This window comes from Gymnodraco acuticeps, unplaced genomic scaffold (assembly GCF_902827175.1).
Source record: "Gymnodraco acuticeps unplaced genomic scaffold, fGymAcu1.1, whole genome shotgun sequence".
NCBI classification, from domain to species: domain Eukaryota; kingdom Metazoa; phylum Chordata; class Actinopteri; order Perciformes; family Bathydraconidae; genus Gymnodraco; species Gymnodraco acuticeps.
This window is the reverse complement of record NW_022992193.1, coordinates 2,097,398-2,118,950: the sequence shown is the minus strand read 5'-3', so window position 1 is coordinate 2,118,950 and position 21,553 is coordinate 2,097,398. Positions and strand designations below refer to the sequence as shown.

At 42.5% G+C, this 21,553-nt stretch overlaps 1 protein-coding gene across 1 annotated transcript in view; it reads left to right on the top strand.

Moving 5' to 3' along the window:
• Window positions 1–1,175: 1,175 nt before the first annotated feature.
• Window positions 1,176–21,553, top strand: part of LOC117539292 (protein unc-80 homolog) — a 52,122-nt gene continuing 31,744 nt past the window's right edge. Inside the window, 18 exon segments of the mRNA XM_034205404.1 lie at window positions 1,176–1,445; window positions 1,853–1,901; window positions 2,250–2,406; window positions 2,963–3,303; window positions 3,760–3,883; window positions 3,976–4,040; window positions 4,309–4,451; window positions 10,623–10,896; window positions 11,012–11,146; window positions 11,384–11,600; window positions 12,385–12,525; window positions 13,219–13,487; window positions 13,757–13,959; window positions 13,961–14,105; window positions 14,185–14,316; window positions 14,780–14,927; window positions 17,210–17,358; window positions 20,335–20,498. Of these exon segments, the coding sequence (XP_034061295.1) occupies window positions 1,354–1,445; window positions 1,853–1,901; window positions 2,250–2,406; window positions 2,963–3,303; window positions 3,760–3,883; window positions 3,976–4,040; window positions 4,309–4,451; window positions 10,623–10,896; window positions 11,012–11,146; window positions 11,384–11,600; window positions 12,385–12,525; window positions 13,219–13,487; window positions 13,757–13,959; window positions 13,961–14,105; window positions 14,185–14,316; window positions 14,780–14,927; window positions 17,210–17,358; window positions 20,335–20,498 (2,948 nt within the window). The 5' untranslated portion in view covers window positions 1,176–1,353.

The window sequence follows — 21,553 nt, the reverse complement described above, 5'->3', positions numbered from 1 at the left end:
TGAAATGGTACCTAAGTGTTAAATTGTCTTTGATAAAAAATGTCTCCTTGGATTTTTATTACAACTTTTATTGGGGAAAACAAATGTGTGTCAATTAATGATGTTAATGCATTTTAATGTCATTTATGGACTTCATATTTAAAAAATGTTTACATAAAATAACTAAGGAGCCTGATGTGATGTTGTATATTTATGAATCTGTGTTAACTTAACTTTGCTAGCTTAGTAGCCTTAACAGACATGCAAGAGCGACCCCCTCGGTTCATACACGCGACCCACACCTACCGGATTTCCTCACTCAGGTGTTTTCGGGCAACAATTGAGCAAATTGACTTGGGCGTTTTAGACAAGTGGGTTTCAGAATAACTGTTAGGAAAATGTTGTTTGCTAATGACAGAGCCAGTGTAGCCGTTTGTGGTAGAAGCTAGCAAACAGCTATCTTCTTTAGCTTACTCTAGGCACGAATGCATGTTAATAATAGGCGTTTTTTGTCAGAAAAATATGTAAATAACACGAGGGACGTTTTAAAGTTCTACTGCACTACATTTTTAGGATAATTTGTTTTACTTTTAGCTAGTAGGCTATGGTTGGCCTACTTTGCAAATTACACGTGTAGAAAACCCAGCCTGTAGAAATTGATGCATTGTTATACATTTGACTAGTGATTAAATAAATGTGCTGTGGTCATTACATTATGGACATACGTTAAAATATATATTTGTAGGCCATTCTGTATTACATACAGAATCATTAAGTACATTTTTTGGAAATGTAACTTTGCAATGCTAGATTTTAGTAGTGTGTTGTTACTTTGAACTTCTATTAAGTATAAGAAAAAGTCTAAATTCACTGAAAGTGTGAAATATGATTGCTAGTCCCCTTGGGTTATTAAGCAACCTGTTGATATTCAATTGCAGGATTATATCCTTCACGTGAACGCACCATCCGGGTGCAATTAAAGGTATGTTTCAGCCGTTTGTTTTTTAATGTCATATACACCTTGTCATTTTCCATTATGTTGCTTAAAGAATAGGGTTTAGAATGGAAACATCTGAAGCAGCTGCTTCTTTAAGCTCCGCCGACGATAAATTAGCACGGCGATCAACTGTTTCTGTCCGGTGAGGGAGGTGCTGAAATCAGAGCGCTCTCCGAGTCCTTCTCCCCCCACCGCTAGCTCTCTCTCTACCTCTCTCTCTCTTTTTCTGCCCCTCTATTGCCGCCGATCGACCGACACTTGCAGCCATTTTACGCAGGATGAACCCAATCATGTCGTGAGGGAAGATCGCTGGTCACCTGGGCACAGCCAGCAGCCGCCGGTGGTTGCACACAGGCGGGCAGACAGGACCGGCCAAGATGGTGAAGAGGAAGAGCCTGGACGAAAACGAGCCGGAGTGCGGGAAAGGAATACCGTTCCCCATCCAGACCTTCCTATGGAGGCAGACCAGGTTAGTGTGGAATTGATAACAGGTGTTTGCTTGCCTAGAATAGGGATCAAGCATTTGACAGCAGCTGTGACATGAAAGGACACGTACGCGTTGTTATCCTAGTAAGCGTGAACATAGATGTATTATAATTGAATCCGTGCCATTGAGTGTGTCAGTTGCATTGAATGCCTTAAATGGAGGGAGGTGGGCTCCTGTTTTTTGCAAGGGGTTAACTGTGAGTGGAAACGGATTGCATGATGTCACACACCTGTAATGCAAAAACAGAAAGCGGGCCAAAACAATACAACTAAATGTCGTCCTGGGTATATTGATTTATAGAAATACAATTTGACATTTTATATGTAATTGTCTAGTCCACATGTATGATTTGAGAATGTTATATAAGGATGTTCTCTGTGTGTTTTCAGTGCATTTCTACGTCCAAAGTTGGGGAAACAGTATGAAGCATCTTGTGTGGTAAGTTATTTCATAATGCCATGTTCGTGGTGAGGGAAAATAATCACTCTCATTCCCGGTAATCTGTTTTTACCTTAATGCACCTGCAAATCAAGTGGGCTCTTAATTCTGCATTTAACAAATTAGTTTTTCCCCTTGCTTCCTCCTATTACCCCAGAGCCAGACGGAGGAAACTCATATCCATAATGACGTTTCTCCAGATCCCCTTGGATTTAAACAGAGCTGCCTCTGTCTCTCCCACAGGCTTTGCAGTGCTTGGGGCCATGTGGGGCCTTTAGATAGTCAAAGAGAGAGGCTTTCATTCCTGGCTGATGTCTCTGTTTTCTTTCTCTCTGGCTGCCTCCTCAGTCCTTTGAGCGGGTGCTGGTGGAGAATAAGCTCCACGGGCTGTCGCCGGCCCTGTCAGATGCCATCCAGAGCATCTCCCGCTGGGAGCTGGTGCAGGCAGCGCTGCCTCATGTCCTCCACTGCACCTCCATCCTGCTGTCCAACAGGAACAGGCTGGGTGAGGACACACAACACACACGTTACCTGCACTTTAGGAATTGAGTTGACAGTGTTATCCTCATTCAACTGAACACAAAACGGATGTTCTTTCGGTCACAGGGAAGTTGTCTGGATTATCAGAAACAAAAAACATTATAATTCACATGTTTATTCGAATTAAATGCTTTTTTGGATAATCTCAGTGTCTGCAAGACAATTTATAATATTATATGTTGTTAATATGAAAAATTAGGCTTCAGTCTAATATATTGCAAATGATTTACAGTAAATGCATATAAACCTGCAATTCCAACTAGGTCTATCTATTCTACGTATGGAGAATGTATTATATTAAAATGACTTCCAGTATCATAAAGTATCTGCAGGTGTGTATTATTTCCATGACCCATAGTGAAACATCATAATCCTATGACAGTACAAATATGCCTCTGCATATAGACATTATTGAATTGGATTTCAGTTTTTGGTCTTTAAAATCACCCAAACTTATAGAGAATGATATACACTAAGTGCAACACAGCAGTCTGAGTTAACCCCTGATCTCTGACTGACAGGCCACCAGGACAAGCTGGGCGTGGCGGAGACGAAGCTGCTCCACACGCTGCACTGGATGCTGCTGGACGCCGCCCAGGAGTGCAACCACGAGCCCAGCCTGGGCCACGGCTGGTCCGCGGGCAGCAGCAGCAGCGCCTTCCTCCAGCCCATGGGCAACCAGGGATCTTCTCCAGGGGCCCCCGGCTCATGCTCCGGCTCTGCCCTAGGGGGGTCGGGGCCCCAGCACAGCGGCTCCCTGCTGGAAGACGACGAGCACGCTCGTACCAAGCTGTTCCACAAGAGCATGGCCACGGTGGAGCTGTTTGTGTTCCTGTTTGCTCCGCTTATTCATCGCATAAAGGTGTGTACCTGCAGACATAAAGGTTTACAACATAAGAACAGACTATTGAAGGATTAAAGAAACATACACAGTTCATACCATCCATTATTACTGCATTGTTTAGCCTTTTCTGATGTGCAAAGGATTACTTCCCCAGGTCAAACATTTATTTTAAAGATTTTAAGAGCAGCTCTATTCTAAAATAATCTATATTGACACACATATATTCAGGGTCACCCTATAGCTATTGATCTGTGTGTGTAATCAGAAACAATGGTCAGGTTACAATACTCTTGGGATTGCATTGTGTTTCCCAGCTGAGCAATGAATTACTGTCTTGTAATTGATCGTATCATATTAGCAGAACAAATAATCCGACATAATGACCTTTAAACATGTTGCTTTTAGGGATGCACAATGAATTGAAATTGCAGTATGAACTTTTAGATGAATGCTATTTTGTCCATTTATTTGAAGGAGTCAGATCTGACCTTCCGATTGGCCAGCGGTCTGGTGATATGGCAGCCGATGTGGGAGCACCGCCAGCCTGACATCTCTGCCTTTACTGCACTCATAAAACCTGTCAGAAACATTGTGACAGGTTTGAAAAAATCCTTGCTAACCGCCATATAGACCGTATGTAATGTGCATTTGTTTGTTCATAATAAGGACGTGTAATTCCTGTCTCAACAGCAAAGAGGAACTCCCCAGTCAACAACCAGTGCAGCCCCTGTGGATCTGGCAACCCTGGTCCCATGGTGAGTGAGCGTTTTTAGCTCATATCTCGTCTGTTTTTGAGCCCCATGATGATTGAATGTGTTGAAGGCTTCATCTCCTCCCCCCTTTTCATCATCCTCTAGGGGCAATATTCATTAGCACCAGCCATCCGGGAGCATGAGCTTGGTTAGCTAGGGTCATGACAGAAGTCTCCCTCCAGCCTCACAGTTTTTAATTATCAGGAAGTCCACCTATCTGCCTGTTTATCCAGCCATCTACACTCTGTCAATCTCCCCCTCCCGCCTACAGGGCTTCCAGGTGGTTTGCGAGGCGGCCCAATCAGATTCCTCCTCCCCCGCTTCTGGTGAGCGGAGCTGTCGTCGTGGTAACTCGGTCGAGAAAGGCGGGCCTTCCCAACAACCCCCACCAGTGAAAGGCCCTTCCAAGAAAAAGTAAGCACCATTGAGACAGTTGCATTTGGTCATGTGGGCATTATTGATTTTGATTCTGGGGTTATGTTAAGATGATGGACTTCCAACCCACTTTATGGGACAATTCTCCTTTTGTCAGACAGAACAACATGGGACAGTTTTAATCATTTGTATTAATGTATATAACCATTTGTGCTGCATTGGCTTATTACATAGCTTGTATTTATTATTATTGTAGATTTTAAAAGGCAAGGCAAGTTTATTTATGTATTTCAAGGCGATTCAAAGTGCTTGACAAAAATGCAAAAACATAATAAAAAAATACATTTGAATACAATTTTTAAAAAGTCCAAAGAACAAGCTAAAGCAAAAGAAGATTGTATGTATTAAATACAAGAATAAATAATACAGTGCAATGTCAATATAGACAGTTATGTAATTGTATAAAAGGCAGCGTAAGAGAGAGTGTTCTACTACATTCTTTTAAATAATCATTTAAATGATCAATACTGAATTCACTATTGTTACAAAACCTCGTTTATATGAATAATGTGTCTGCGATGTCCCCAAGAAGCCAGTGGCGGGTTGAAGCAGTGACCCACGCTGACACAGAGCCGGTGCCATCATCTTGATAGCAAAACATTTAGCCCCGCAGCGGCGTCTGTCGCAGCACAGCTCTCTCCACCAGCCTGCGAGAGCTAGCTTTAATATATATATGAAGAGCTCCTCCTTCCCCTGTGTAATGTAGCTCTGAGCAGCGCTGTCTCCTCCGTCAGCACACACCCTGTCTCGCTCGAGCATCAGCAGACCCAGCTGACGTATGTCCACAAAATCAGGGGTAATTAAGCTGAATGAATGTGCTACATGTCTGATGCTGGCACTGGCCCTGGCCTGGCCTGGCTTCAGTTTGTCTAGCCCACGACTAAGCTTCAATCTGTGCTCGCTTTGGCACAGATAAGGCCCGTTTGACCGCAAGGGTAATAAGAATCAAAGACTATCCATAAGGCAAGGCAAGTTTATTCCCACACAACGGCAAATGAAAGTGCTTTACAGGGCTGTATCTTAGATTTGATTAGATTAGATCAATGTGTTTGTCATTACAGAAAGTGCTGGGTCCACGAAATGCAGTTAGCATCCAACCAGAAGTGCAAGAGAAGCAGTGTAATATACTGTATAGTAGGGCTGTGCAATTAATCGTATTTTAATCGCGATTACGATTATGGTTTGCGACGATTATGAAAACAGCATAATTGACAAAATAAGATTATTTTTGCTGGGTGCGCTTTCGCCCCTCCCTAAAAGCCCACTCGGCCACGTGGGAGTGACATGTGTTGTGAGTGTTCAGCGCGAGCGAAGATGTCAGATCAAGAGCAGCAACTCGTTAAAAAGAAGGGTACAACCAGGGCCGCCCCTGGCCAACTTGGGGCCCCAAGCGACATTGTGAGATGAGGCCCCCCCCAACCGACAGGAGTGAACTTTTTTTTTTTGGAAACAAAGTAGGCTACTTTGCAAATATAATTCCTGTTTATTATTATTATCAACGGTTACTTTTTTATACAGTGAGGTAAATGGTAAATGTGCATGTATGTTGTTCAGTCTGCGTTTACAGGTGAATACGTCTGCATTTCCTGCCAAATACTAGCCTCAAAAAGATAAAAACATAATTAATGCAAATAAACTACTTCTACTAATAATGATAATCATAATCAATTCAATAATAAAAATACTATATTGTTTTATTATAATATAGTTGTAATATAGTCAAGACAAAACATGCTTATGACATGCTCAAAAACTGATATTTCTTAAATCTGTATTCTAGTTCCCTCAGTCAGCAATGTATCAACAACTAGACACACATTTCTATCAGTATTTCTCTGTGTTGTGGTTGACATGATGATGACTGTTAGGAGTTAAGGGGAGAGGCTGAGCATCACCATGAAATGTGCAAATTGACATAAAAATGAATAAAAGGGGAAAAAATGCTCCATGTTTTTTAGGCTGTAAACTTTAACTGTTATGTAAGCCAATAGACAGACAGTGTATCACTCTTCCTCCTGTACATCAGCAGATAAAAGGCATCACATACTTGAATGAATGGTAAATAAAGAATGCTGGAAATAACTGCATCTCCTTTAGCCTGTATGCTCTGCAGAGACTGCCTTCTTCATGTCGTGAATTGCAGCTGATGTTTGAATATGGCAATTGGCAATTTGACTTATACAACATTCGCAAGTTGTACATTTGACTCATACAATAACCCACCTTCGAGTGATGCTCTAGTTTCTTCATGTTTTGTTTTTTGCGCCGGACTGAAACTGTATTTTCACCGACATCTCTTCACCTGCACTAGTGGCCGTATCAAAGCCGTGATTGGTCAGATGTCGATTCATTGCAACGGTGTCGGGTTACAAACGTGCTCCTCTTGTCACCTCTCACGGCCCGTCCACACAGCGGCGTGCGCCGCACTCTCACTCTCGCGGGGGGTGCGCGGATAACTGAGCAGAGAACTGCGCACAGCAGCTGAGGCCCTCTGGGCGGGGCCCCCTGCCCAAGGCGGGGCCCCATGCAGCCTGCGTGATTGGCCTGTAGGGAGGGGCGGCCCTGGGTACAACTATTTCCACTATTTGGAAGTACTTTGGCTTTCAGGAGTCCGACGTGGAGCAAAACAAAGTACAGTGCAGGATTTGTTACCAGGTTGTGTTGGCACCACACGCTAACACAACCAATCTCTTTAATCATCTGAAATACAACCACAAAGTGCAATACGACCAGGCAATAATACAACAAAAAGCAGATGCCCGCTCGACTTCATCCACCACATCATCACAGTCATCGATTCTGGACGCATTGTACAGAGCAACGGCCTACGCGACGAGCTCGCAGAGACACAGAGATATTACAGGTGCCATTACATTTCACATCGCTAAAGATATGTGCCCAGTTAGCACTGTTAGCAACCAGGGCTTTAAGCAACTTGTCAACACGTTGGACAAGCGTTACGCGATGCTGTCTCGGTATTATTTCATTCGGTATTATGTGACAAATGCCGTGGGGAAGTTGAGAGAGATGTGGCTTCAGCTGACTACTTTGCCACCACAACAGACCTATGGTCTAGCCCAGGGGTGCCCAACCAGTCGATCGCGAGATGTGTCTAAAAATAGAACAACAATATTCTGTTTTATCGTTAATGTCCTGTAACATAATCTTCCTGTGCCAGAATAATGCACTTGAACGCATCAAAGCTTTGTGATTGGCCGGCGTCACCCCATGTGTCGGGGCGTGGCTGAGGGTCTTCAGTACAGGTGGCAATATCGTCACCTGCCTGCGCTCATCTCTGAAACCAGACCATGTAAACAGGCTGGTGTTTCTTGCAAAGCATCTTTAAGAGATGACACGAGCAGCCCTACCAGCATTTGCCATGGTGGCCTAGACATTTTTATTTGGTCTTAAATTGTATTTATTGCATTTATTTCCTGTTACTTCTGGACCATGACGGTTGGCCAGTCTTCAACGTTTAACTGAGTGGAATATGATGAATATGTTTTACCAAAATGTTGGTTATATGTTAAGGAGTTTTCAGTAGGTTGTGACAGTGCACTGCAACATGTTTGATTTCATTTATTTTGGTCTAATTTATTTGTATTTATCATATTAATAATATATGTTTAGTATGGTTTTGGAAGTGCGCTCCAACATATTTGTTGATCTTGTTTATTGGTAAAATATTATTTGTTTTAAAGTTCAATAAATGGTCAATGAATAATCGTCAAAATAATCGTGATATCAATTATTGACCCAAATAATCGTGATTATGATTTTTGCCATAATCGCACAGCCCTACTGTATAGGTATAATATAAGTATATTAATATGACAGATATTAATACAGTATTAATAGGAATAAACACTATGAACAGTTGTATAAATATTGAATACACTATAGAGGTAAAAATACAGACAATATGAAACTATATGTAGTATTAGCATTTTATAGTTAAAATGAATAAATATGAGGATGCTTTCAAAGATCTAACCAGTTTGTAAATATGACTAGTGTATAAAATCATTCACTGGGTACCCATGGGTATGTTAACATCGAACATAGAACCATAAAACGGTTAAAAGCACAAGTGAAAACAAAAGTTTAAAATGGAAGAGGGCTTTTCATCAACTTAATGAACTTAGTGTATCATCTGAAACGTATATGAAAGCCACATCTAGGGGTTTGTAAACCAGCAGCAGTGCTTTAAAGTCAATTATATGAATCCAGCGTCGGGACTTAAGTATCAGAGTATTGAGTTGGCTTCTTTTGGTTTCTGTAAGAACTCTAGCAGCTGCATTTTGTAAAAGCTGAAGCTGTTAGATGTCTTTTTTTAGGAAGGCATGTTAAAAGTAGTGAACCCAGCTTGAAATAAAAGCATGAGCGAGTTTGTCTTAATCATGTTGTGACATAAAACCTCAGTGTTTTAGCTAACAAGATTCAGTTAATAAAAAATGTTAGTCTTAAAAAGGGATGTATTATTAATACCTCTAACATCTAATGTTTGTGATCCGTGATTGCTTGGTTTGAATTTGTTGACAGAATATGACGCACAGCTGCTCTGCAGAGGATCCCCGGTTAAACACATTTGCATGCGGAGCATCCTATGTGGGTGTTTTTTTAAAAAGCTGATCTGTCATCCTCAGTGGGCAGAGAGAGAGACGCGGGAACATTGATGATAAGCCCTCCATTGCTCATCCCAACTCGTTCTGACAACCAAAACAAGCCACTCCAAAAGCTTCTCATGATCACTCTGACAGCCAGCAACTGACTGCAAATCAAAATAAGCCCTCACCTCCCCCCTCCCCCCTCCCCTGAGCTAGTTATATCCTCATGCACTCAAACACCAAAGGTTTTTTGGAGCAGTCCCATGGTAATGCAGTATTCACGGAGTGTTGATGAGCTGATGAGGGGATAAGCTGTTGTGTGTGTAAAATGCTGCAAAGGTCAGAAAGTGAGTTGAATAAAAATGAGATGGCAGCGAGAGCATTTTGCCATTTGAGGGTGCAAGAGGGAATTACATTCCTGCTTTCAAGTTCCCACTGTATGGATCCACAAAGAGGAAAGGCTGCAAAACAGTGGATTTCGATCCAGTCTAATAAAAAAAAGCATCTAAATCCAAATAATATATTTTTTTCAGGCCTTGTCAGAGTTTATAAATATATCTCCTCCTCTTCCACCACACACCTGCTCCGATGGAAATAATATCTACCATCAGCTCCTGTGACTAATGCAGCTTACTCATCCGCCACCGCCGCATCCACTCAGAGCACTGCTGATGCTGAGGCTGTTTCCATGACAACCACCGGCTGCTGCTGCTGCTGCATCTCTGCTACCGCATGGAGTCGGGGGGCTGGGCCCGCTTCCTCTCACAGGGGCTCGAGGCGATAGCTGTCATCACTCTGTATCCCCTGGCAACCTGACACAACAGCAGTGTATGTGTGTGTGTGTTGGCTAGACAGTGTAACATGATACAGCCTCTCAAAGTGATTCATGTAGAAATCGACCATCGCTTCCTGCTCCATTTATCACCAGGGCCAAGATTAAATGCCTTACTCCCTGTCGTCGTCCCCCCTTCTCTCGCAGTATCAATATGTTTCTCCACAATGTGTGTGTGGATCTCCGCTGCTCACCAACCGCTGACCTTCATTCCGGCTTATTTATAGTGGACTCACGTAGGCTGCCGCTCTCTCCGACACAGTGATGCTGAAGGGGGGCTCTGCCCTTGTTTACCATCCTCCTTTGATGCGTTATTAATGAAGCAGTGTGGCGGGAGTTGATGATAGGCTAATATAACAGCAAAGGCCGTGACATAGTGTAACTGTTATGTGTATAGTCACTAATGGAAAGGCTTAAAACACATGCAAAATACTCAAACTTGTTTTGCCTTGAAGCATTTTTCATGATCCCTTATTTAGCTTTTGATGACAGTTGCCACCTGTTGGCATGTTGGCGATATGTCCTATATGTTCCATGACCATTGTAATACAACGGGAAAACATATTTAACTAAATGGATTATGTTCCGCTTTTCTCTATTTCAACTTTCCATTTTGCTTTGTGGGAGGCAATCGAAAATGTTCACACGGTAAAATAATATGTCCTCTTTAAAAACGTCTAATCGCCCTTGTCTCAAACCCTCTTCTTAAAGGACCTCTGCTCCTGCGGGCCTGCCCACCTCCCTGTCCCAAAGAGCGCGCTATGCCACCTACTTTGACGTTGCGGTGCTGCGCTGCCTGCTGCAGCCACACTGGACGGAAGAGGGCGTGCACTGGGCCCTCATGTTCTACCTGCAGCGCCTGAGGCAGATCCTGGAGGAGAGACCCGAACGCACCCCGGAACCCTTGGTCACACCTCTGCCGCGGCCCCGCAGCAGCTCCATGGTGGCCGCCACACCTTCACTGGTCAACACCCACAAGACTCAGGTAGTGGCAAGAAGATCATTGTTTTTACATGTTTGTAATGTCTGGTTATGGTGCAAATCTAAAGATTCAATCATTCGGTGCACGAGTCATCTGTTCCCTCTACTGTGTTTTGCAGGATATGAGCCTGAAATGTAATGAAGAGGGAAAATCTCTTAGCACCGAGACGTTCACGAAGGTTTCTCTGACCAGCCTCCGTCGACAGGCGGTCCCTGACATCTCCGCCGACCTTGGCATGAACATTTTCAAGAAGGTCAGACATACAGATGGGCCCATGCTATTCTGTTAATTGTGTCTTTTGCATGTTAATATCAGATGAGCATCAGGACAGGTAAGGCAGTGTGAGACAGGGTTCAAGACATGATGATTCATTTTCAACATCAAACTCCTTGGTTGAACAATAACTAAAAACACACGTTTGCAATTGCAATGCAGCACTGAGAGGATTGCAGTTCTGACTGTCAAGCCTTCTCTTCCTGTTGTGTCTAAGTTCAAGAACCGGCGTGATGACCGTGAGAGAAAGGGCTCAATACCCTACCATCAAGCTGGGAAGAAGCGTCAGCGGCGTATGGGGGTTCCCTTCCTGCTCCACGAGGACCACCTGGACGTCTCCCCGACCCGCAGCACCTTCTCCTTCGGGAGCTTCTCAGGCCTGGGCGACGATCGGCGGGCTCTGGACCGCGGGGGCTGGCAGGCCACCATCATGGGTAGGCAGAGTGCTGTTCATTATCAGAATAGATTTCATGTCATCAGTTGGAAGTCTCTGCTTCCTCTCCCCCCGAGCTCCCATCCGGTGAGTCAGAGGATTTTGTCTGGATCACGCTGCCAGCTAGTGAATTAGGTCAGTTCATTAACAGTGGTATTTCTTATTAGCTTTCTTCTCTGAGAGGAGCGATTACACTTTGCTCAAGGCACAAAGACACTATTCAGAGTTATTATTTATTTATTCTACTATTTCAACAATTAGACAGTTTATACATCCAAAAAACAAACAAAATTAGTAGAAGCGGCAGAAAGCATAGCTTATACAGAAGTAGCCCTCCCGTTAGTCATCCTGTTGCAGGATAAAGTAACAAAATATAATTCTGGAACTAAATACCCACACAGATAAACACAATTTTATATAAATATACACCCATTTCCAGGGTGAAAATCAAATATTAAAGTAAAACAAATGAAAAATAAATTCCTACAAGTCCATGTTCAGATAACAAGATCGTTTCTCATCCTATTTTTATGTAAACTGATCATTAAGGTAATTATTATTAAGTTAGACTTATAAAAGCCTCATTTTCATCAACCCCATACTGTTACTGTAGTTTTATATATCCACTTAGCTTAGCTTCTACTTAGCTACATTCCCAGGATGAACATTTTGAAAAGAAATGCCCAGCTGATGCAGGAAAAATGCATGAAGGGAGGAGAAAGTCTACAACAGTCAGCTGGCATGTGTTTGATTGAACCTGATATGATATCCATGTCACTTTCCAGGCAAATTTACACGGAGGGGCAGCACAGACACAGCAGCGGACGCCGACAGCCTGAGTGCCAAACACTCTCACTCCCACCACTCGCTGCTCAGAGACATGCCCGACCACTCCAACAGCCACAGCGATAACACCGTCAAAGAGGGTAAGGAGAAGGCAGACCTGTGGTTAACTCTGATCTCAAAGGGGGGTTCCAATGTTTTGCCCCTAGTTTGGAGAAACAGACAGGAGAACCAGACATATTTAATTTTTTAGCCAAACAAAAGTCTATATCACTTTCAGTGTACACTATATTAGGTATTTTTCCTTTGGTTAAGATCATTAAGAAGGAAGTTGTGAACAAGCAAAATAAGCTTAAGCCACAGTGCTAAATAATAGAGTGCGTAACAGACCAGGTTTATTCAAAAGGAATTGTTTATATATCCCTCACTTTGACATATAGGGTATTGAACTTTTTACCTCCAAGAGGCTGCCATTTTAAGAATAATTTAAGTATTTTTTTATACAAAAATACCAAGAAGAACAAAGTGCTTTAAGATTAAAACAATATAGGAATAATCCATCAGCTACAATAAACAACAGATGCTGCTGGCTCCACTGAGACCTGCTGAGCCGAAATAGAACAGGGTTATATAACAGTAATATTCCTGTGACAAAGCTAATTTACATATAACAAAAACAGTGTGGGCTTCAGGCTCTGTTCCACACTGCATCCCATTAATACTATTACATTAACAGACAGCAAAAGATGATGCAAAAGAGGTGATTCTGACATGATATAGAAAAGAGAGTCAAATTTGAAAAAAAAATGGTGTGATGTTTCTTTTGCCACCTACAGTTCGATCCCAGATCTCCACCATCACTATGGCGGCGTTCAACACCACGGTGGCATCCTTCAACGTTGGATACGCCGACTTCTTCACAGAGCACATGAAGAAGCTCTGTAACCCCGCCACCGTCTCCGAGAACCCAGTGGAGCCGCTGGCCTGTGCCAACCTGCCGCGCAGCTTCACCGACTCCTGCATCAACTACTCATGTCTGGAGGAAGGGGAGAACATCGAGGGGACCAATAACTTTGTGCTGAAGAACGGAATGCTGGACCTCTCTGTGAGTGTCTAAGCAGCAAGGACACCAGCAGGAATCCAAACTGAAAGTGTTGACCCTTACTCTCAGTTTTCGTGGTAGAAATTGTATAAAATGTCAACATTTCTGATGTTTTTTGCCGATTAATACAAATTAATACTTTGAATATTAAAAATAATACAACACAAATATTTTAAAATAAATAAGAGGTTAAATTGGTTTGTATTTTGAATTGGAAGATGTAGGGTTTGCACAGTAGGTTGGACCCAACAAACAACATCTTTGTATTTCAGGCTGTCTTGCGGGCTCTCTACGCCGTCCTCAGCCACGACATCAGCTCCAGGATCTGCGACGTGGCCCTCAACATCATCGACTGCCTGCTGCAGCTGGGCGTGGTGCCCTGCATTGGGAAGAAGATGTCCAAGCCCGACAACAAGGAGAACCAGGAGGCGCGAGCTAAAGACGCAGCAGGTCAAGGCCTGGGAGGAGGAGCCCAGGGGGGGGGGGGGCGTTCCCGGAGCTGGTGGAGGCGGAGATGGAGGCGGAGGTGGAGGTGGTGGTGGAGGAGGGGGGGGGAGTGGTGGAGGGAGCGGACAGGGGAGCAAGGACGATGTGGAGAATAACAAGGATAATAATAAAAAGGTGTGTACTTTTTGATATACTTGGCGGATGTCTAAATATATAAGTGGGTTAATGTTTGTGTCCTTCACCATGACAACAGGAGGAAGGCTCTGGCTTCAGCCCGCACCGACTGGCTCTGACCATGCTCATCAAGATAGTGAAGTCTCTGGGATGTGCTTACGGCTGTGGGGAGGGGCACCGCGGGCTGTCTGGAGATCGCCTCAGGATGCAGGTCAGAGGACCCTTTTCATGCACAGAGAAATTATATTTCCAGGTCGTGATAAATATGGAAAAAAGAAAAGAGTATGGAGATATATTTGTTTCCAAACTATTCTGTTTTCTTAAAACAATTGTAGCATTTGCAGCAGGAGACCAAAGTGTTAACCACTGTTTAAGAGTGCAAGAAATATGGCGTGTGACTGGACACACTCCTACGCCCAGCTGCCTGTGCGTCACAGCTCGCAGACAGCTCTGATGTTTCACAGTGGAGCGTCGTCCAATTGTTTGTGTATGACTGGGGACTAAATGCCACAATGCGTCAATGCACATTTCCCAAATGGAAAAAGAAAGCAGACTTTGTGAAAAATCTCTGACATCTCCAACATTATAAGGCAGTAATTATATGCGTACAGTTTTAACAAATTAGCATATTGTCTTTAATGTTTGACATGTAATCATTTTGTGTTTCCTCACAGGCTCAGAACTGCCTGACCAGCCTTTATAAGCTGGACAAGGTGCAGTTTCGACAGACAATGCGCGAGCACGTCAACAAAGACTCACTCAATAACATAGTGGACTTCCTGCACGCACTGCTGGGCTTCTGTATGGAGCCCATTACCGACAGTAAGTATGGGGGTGTGTGTGTGAGTGGACCCAGATGCAGATCGCGATACACAATCTAAGATATGCGCTCATAGCTAATGCGCAAACACTGTGTATCCGGGTTTGAGTGACATTGGTTTTGAATGCTGATACAATTAAAGTTATGAATAGTACTGAACAAAATGACATATTCTGTGCAGAAGGACAGCAACTAACTTTAAGATGAATATGAAAATGATCATTTCAATCAAGCAGTTCATCAATAAGCTGCAAACTGTAAAAGTGGGCCTGCTGTGTCACAGTTACAATGTTAGCATCTTCTTTGTAAAGGGTGTTAGCATGCTAATTAGCAGTGTGGTTATACCTGCAAAACTATCAATATGTGTTGACTTTTGCGTTTGCCAGTAAACAAAGGAAAAAAATCGTTTGAACAATTCATGCATTTTCAAAATAGTTGTAAATTAATAGTCAAATTTAAGATACAAAAAATGGCCTCTTAGCATTAACAAACATGTCTATTAATGTGCACTGTCCCTGCTAAAAAGACCCACATAAAATAGTATAGTTTCAGCACTACTGTGAAGAACACTAAAGCAGAATGTAAAATATACCATTTTTATTATATACATTTAAATCTATATTACACTAAAAGGTAATGGGTTCTACATTACAAAGTTGCATATAATAAAAGTTAATAATCCCGTTCTAATGTGGTCGACAAAGCTGAATTCTATTGCCACTGCCTCACCAAGCACTTCGACTTTGCATTCCTGCACTTTCACTGTTTATATATCTGTTTCTTCCCTTCCTCCTTCCACTCGCCTCTGCTTGTCTGCGTCCCCTTTTTGTCCTCCTGCTTCCATCTCCCTCCTTTTTCCTCATCCACTTCAATGAGCTGAATCCTACCTTCCTTCCTTACTCACTCATCCATTCTGTACACTTGCCAATCCAAAGCTTTGCCCATTACATCTCTGCTCAATCAGTGGCTTTCTTGCTGAGCATTGAGACGCACGTGCCAATTCACGGTCAATACAATCAGCACAAATCAAAGCATACAAAAATACTTGGCAAGTTACTGAACCGATGAGTGTTTTTATTCTCAAAGTGAACAAGGCGCCCTGTTTCGTTTTTCAGTGTGTGTGTTGTTTTTCGCGTGTGGCAATCTGTGTGTGTGCGTCTCGAGGTTCACCTCCTCCCGGGGGTGGGGTGCCTACGTCCTCTCTGACATGTCTGTGCTGGCCTGATGTCAATCAACTTGTGCCCCGCCTCTTTTCTCTTGCAGAGTACGGCAGTGCAGGTGAGAGGTCCAGGAGGGCGAAAAAAAGAAACATTGGTAGATACACATGATCCATAACAATAATTACAATAGTAATAATAATAGCTGAATATGCTCACCTGGGCAGACCCTTCCCTAGGCACCGCTTCCATCGCTGCACCCCTCACTCTCTCCGGCAGTGACACAACTCACCATCAAATGTAGAGCTTTTATATTTTGCATAGACAATAAGGTTAACTGGACCAAGAGAATAATCCCATACGCTTTGTTTTTATAGCAAGCCATGGTTCCCACAGGTCCTTGAAATGTTTAAACGTTTGTAAATTATAGAGGGAAGTCCAGGCGTTGATCATTTTCGATAAAAAACAAAAAATAGTTGGAGTGATTCACGGCCTTGAAAATGTTTTAAAAAACACACGCATAGACCTAATTAATTGGAATCGAGAATATTATGTTTTTTTGAAGAAAGTAGAAATGTAATTAGTACTAAGCACTCTATTATTCAACAATATATTTAATGTACACTATTTTGATTTGATGATCAATTGTTTAGTACACATGAGAGCACATAGTCTGCCATCACTCTAACACAGCAAACAAGTGGCCTCTATCTCTTTGTAATTGTTGTCTGTGAGCTTCTGTAAGCGTGCTCGTTCTCATTATTAAAGCTATCAGTGTTGGAACTTTAATTACCCGTGATTCTTGTCTCGAATTATGCCATGTTGGGTCCTTACATTTGAATTCATTGGTCCTGGAGGTCCTTGAATTTGGTGTCTATGAAAGTGTGGGAGCCCTGGCAGGCCTTAGTCACTTGCATGCCTCCCTTATCCCCTACCCAGAATCCCTTTTAGTTTGCTTCTCCCCCACTTGCTTTATGGACCCTTTTCCTTTGCCCCACCCCCTCTCCTTTGCCCCACCCCTCTCCTTTCCCTCCCTGTTGTACCATCACTGTTTTGAACTCAAGCTGGTCAGCTGTCAATAATGCCCCCCCTACCCTGCTGACTAAACCACCCCCTGTGTGATCCAGACAAGGCCGGCTTCGGGAACAACTTCACCACGGGGGACAACAAGTCTGTTGCCCAGAACATGGAGGCGGTGGTGGTGGGCTGCATGTTCAAGTCCCTCATCACCCGCTGTGCCTCCACCACACACGAGCTGCACAGCCCTGAGAACCTGGTGAGATGCGTGTGACATTATCCGTCCATCTGCCCTCTCTCTGTTCCCCTGATTCAGTCACATCCCAGCATTGAACTGTTTATTTTGATGCTAATGCTTTTGCACTTTTACTAGATTAACATTTTGAATGCAGGACTTTTACCTGGCTGTAACAGAGTATTCCTAAGCTCTGGGGCCTCATTTAGAAACGGTGCGTACGCACAAAAGATGGCGTACGCCAGTTTCTACGCACTGTTTGCGATTTATAAAAAACTAACTTGACGGGAAAATGTGCGGTCCTCCACGTAAACTCTAACCCGTACGCACTAAGCACAAACACGGGAGAGACGAGAAACTGCGACACCGTTGGCAGAAGGAAGAATGGAGAGAAATATGTGGAAATAATACCACAAACAAAATGTTACCTCTCATTTATCATATATGAAGAATTAATTTTCACAAATTGATTAAAGCCAATCTTAAAATGATTAAACAAACGCCTGTTTGAGACTCCTCAGTGCACACAAAAACACAACTTGGAGAAATAAATAAATACGGAAATGTTATTGATCACCCCTCGATGATGTTCTCTTATTAAGAAATGTTTTCTCATAAATGATGCGGTAAGCAGGAGGACAGAATTACTTTAAACTGAGGCCGTTTTGCATTTCTATAGGTTGTATACGAGCATGGTTTTATATACTATCATGTTTAATCATGTTTTATGCCGTTCGCCAATACTTGATAAGTCGCTCGTAAAACACAGGAGGTATGGAAACTAAGAACACCATATGTGGTGAATTGTACAGCTAATATAACACAACACATTAGTTGTATTTCCTTTAACTGGTGGATTATGGATATATAGTTGCTGATCGACAGCTGGAACACAAACCACCAAATACAAACAAATAATTCAGATCCAGTCGTCATGACTCCACTCCGTAGGGATTCCCCGATCATTTCTTACAGTTTCTCATCAAGGGGGGGTCTCCTGTCCCCGGTACAAATACACTGCCTGAGGAAGGTTTGGCTATGTGTATTCTTTTTGTCATTAACCTTTTTCGGACCACTTATTTATTTATTTTGGTGACGATCCGACCTCCATGCTGCTACTCTGGTTCAAACGGCATCCACCAAACAATATGATTTGTCTCCACCTCCCCAAAATAACCAAAATCTGACACGGTGTGAGATGTCTTTTTTAGCTGTTCTGTCGTCATTTCCTGCGATCTTCTTCATAAAGTCAGTCAAAATTAATGAATGGGCGTTTCTTTGACTATTTATAGTCAAATATGGGCGCATTTCGAGTTGATTGTGATTTATAAAGGGAAACCGGCGTAGGATGTGCCGTACGCAAGTCCTGTGCCGGTACGCAGTCTTTTATGAATCGGAAAGTGTCGCTGCGTATTTATTTGCTGTGTCCTACGTAAGCAACCTTCCCACGTGAATCCTACTCAAGGCTTTATAAATGAGGCCCCTGGTACTTTTACTTAAAGGTCACCTATTATGCAAAATCCACTTTTTCATGTCTCTTCTACATCAACATGTGTCCCCTCTGTGGAAAGAGATTCTGAAAGTTTCAGGAAAAAAGACCCCTCTCTTTTTGTCCTGATCCATTTATATAAAAACCTGTCTGAAAGTGAGCTGATCAGATTTTGGCCACTTTATGATGTCATAACGATTTTTTGGCATCACCTACCAAGGTAATCCCCCCCCCCCTTATCACCTGAATCTCCTCCTAGAGCCCCATTGTGTTCTTTGTAACCAAATCTCTCTCAGAGGGGCGTGGGGAGGGGCTCCTTATTTTCATCTAAAGTAACAGACAGAGAATCAGCACTTTGGAAACAGGGCTGAAACAGAGGGGATTATGGGCCAAACACTTCAGAGACATGTTCTGTATATATCTGAGAGCTATAATATATTGATGAAAAACAGTATAATAGGGGACCTTTAAGTACAAGATCTGAGTACTTCTCCCATCTCATATCACTCTCACCCCCTCCAGATTCAAACGTATTTCCTCTTGAAGGAATGAATTATTAATGGCTCGTTTTGTACTGAGCCTAAAGATGCACAAGCCTCACGCCACCTTCGTTAATGCCTTGTCATACGTGATGAATTGGACATTAGGGGTGCTTAATCTCGCTGCGTGAATAAAGACATTAACATGAGCTACTCGGCTCATTGCCAGAACTGAATCCATTTAGTTTTGTTTGTAATTGGTTAGAAATGGAATCAATCAATCCCTATAATTACAGAAAACAAACTTAATATAGTTCCACGCAAATAAGCTAATTTTGCCTCCTCTTTCGTTTTTTAGCATTTTCAAACTGGTTTCCTCACTACATTTCCCTACACGGGAAATTTAACAAAAAATTAAAGGAACATTGAGTCAATCCTTTCTCACATGATGAATCCTGCATTAAAAAAAAATCAGTTTCTGTTTTATTTATGTACCAGATAGCAAGTTAGTACACTTTTTTTCAAATAGTTAATACTCAGTGTATTAAAATTGCAAACTAAATACAAGAAGACAAATACACTTCCAGGAAGCAATAAGCTTGATCATGATTTAATTGTATTCATTTGCAAATAAAAGCAGCAAATTGGACATTATTTACAATTTGCAGCCCAAAGATTGTAATGGGATCCTTCCTTGTATGCCATTCTAACCTACAGTCTTCCACATGTGGGGTTAAATAACCTGTTTTATAATCATTTGTGTGCAGATAGGTGGCATGAGTTGGCGGAAGGTGACTCACTTTTCAAGGCAGTCTTTATTATGGCACAGGATCAGAGGCCACCCACTCACAAGCTGGAGCTGCTGAGCTAATAAACTCAACATGCCCGCATACCCCATCCATTTATACATATGGAAACATACACAGTCTATGTCCTTATACTCCCATTTTCTTTGTGTTTTCCTTCCCTTGAACCATCACTTGTTCCTGAACACATCCCCCCCCCCCCCCCCCCCCCTTTCTTCCTACCCAGGGTCTGTACTGCGACATTCGCCAGCTGGTGCAGTTCATCAAGGAGGCTCATGGGAACGTGTTCCGCAGGGTGGCACTGAGCGCGCTCCTGGACAGCGCAGAGAAAGTCGCCACCACCAAGAAACCCGAGGAGAAGGAAGAGAGCAAGCAGCCCGGACCCAGGAGGTATTGGCCAATCAGTGGCCAGAAATGGTCTCAATGACATCACATTCTCCAATTCATCTTTTAAAATGACTTTCAATGGTTTCAATTTTGGAAGGGAGTTTTAACGACCCTTACCTATAGTAAGTGGTTACAAATTAATTCTCCTCCATGATTGGTGCATCATTTCTCCTTTTATACCAAATCTGTGCTCGCTTCCCATCACTGCTGGCCGTTTTTATTTTGTGATGTTCCTCTCTGTCCTGTCTGCATATGTTTTTCCTGCTTGAGTGACTGATTTGATGTTTTATTTTCAAACTGATGTGGCGGGTCGAATACTGCTAGGAGGTTACTCAACATATTTGCCTAATCATGTGACTAAATAAAAGTCACATGCTTACAGACTCTTTGTTTGCAACAGCCAGTTAAAGCACGGGGTAAAGACATGAGACACGGCATTACAGTTCGTCCAGTAAATATTCAATATGGCGCCAAATGTTATTGGCAGATTTAGAGTATTTGCAATGGGCAGCATGGTGCCCCCCTCACTGGATCCAGATATGTGGGGTTTGCACGATCAGCTTGATTATCTTCTTTAGGGAGCTCTGATGTCAAGGGGGAATTTCCTCTATATATTCCAAACAATGGAATGAATGTTTTGAATACGAAGACCAAACTTACTGGAAGGTCCATGCATACTTGAAAAAAGGATTTTGCATATTTGGGTTAAAGTTATACTTTCAGTATGTGCTAATAGATATAGAATGTTGTCTTTATTTATTAGCAAAATGTTGTAAGTTCAACCTTATTCCTGACATTGGAGCTTTATTCTTGAAATGCAAAAAAAAAAGATATTTCTTCAGTTTTTTTTGTTTCAACACTTTTCTGTGATGAAAAAAAGCAAAAGACTATATACGTAAACCTCTGCGCATGTAAATGCAGAATTGCCATAACAGCAGCATGGCTTTGAGAAGAACTTGATGAAACACATTTAATAATTCAATTTAAATGACTAATTGAGTATGCAAAAGGAATTATCGATCAGCAAAGTTAACTCAAAATCGTCCCTTTTTTTTACT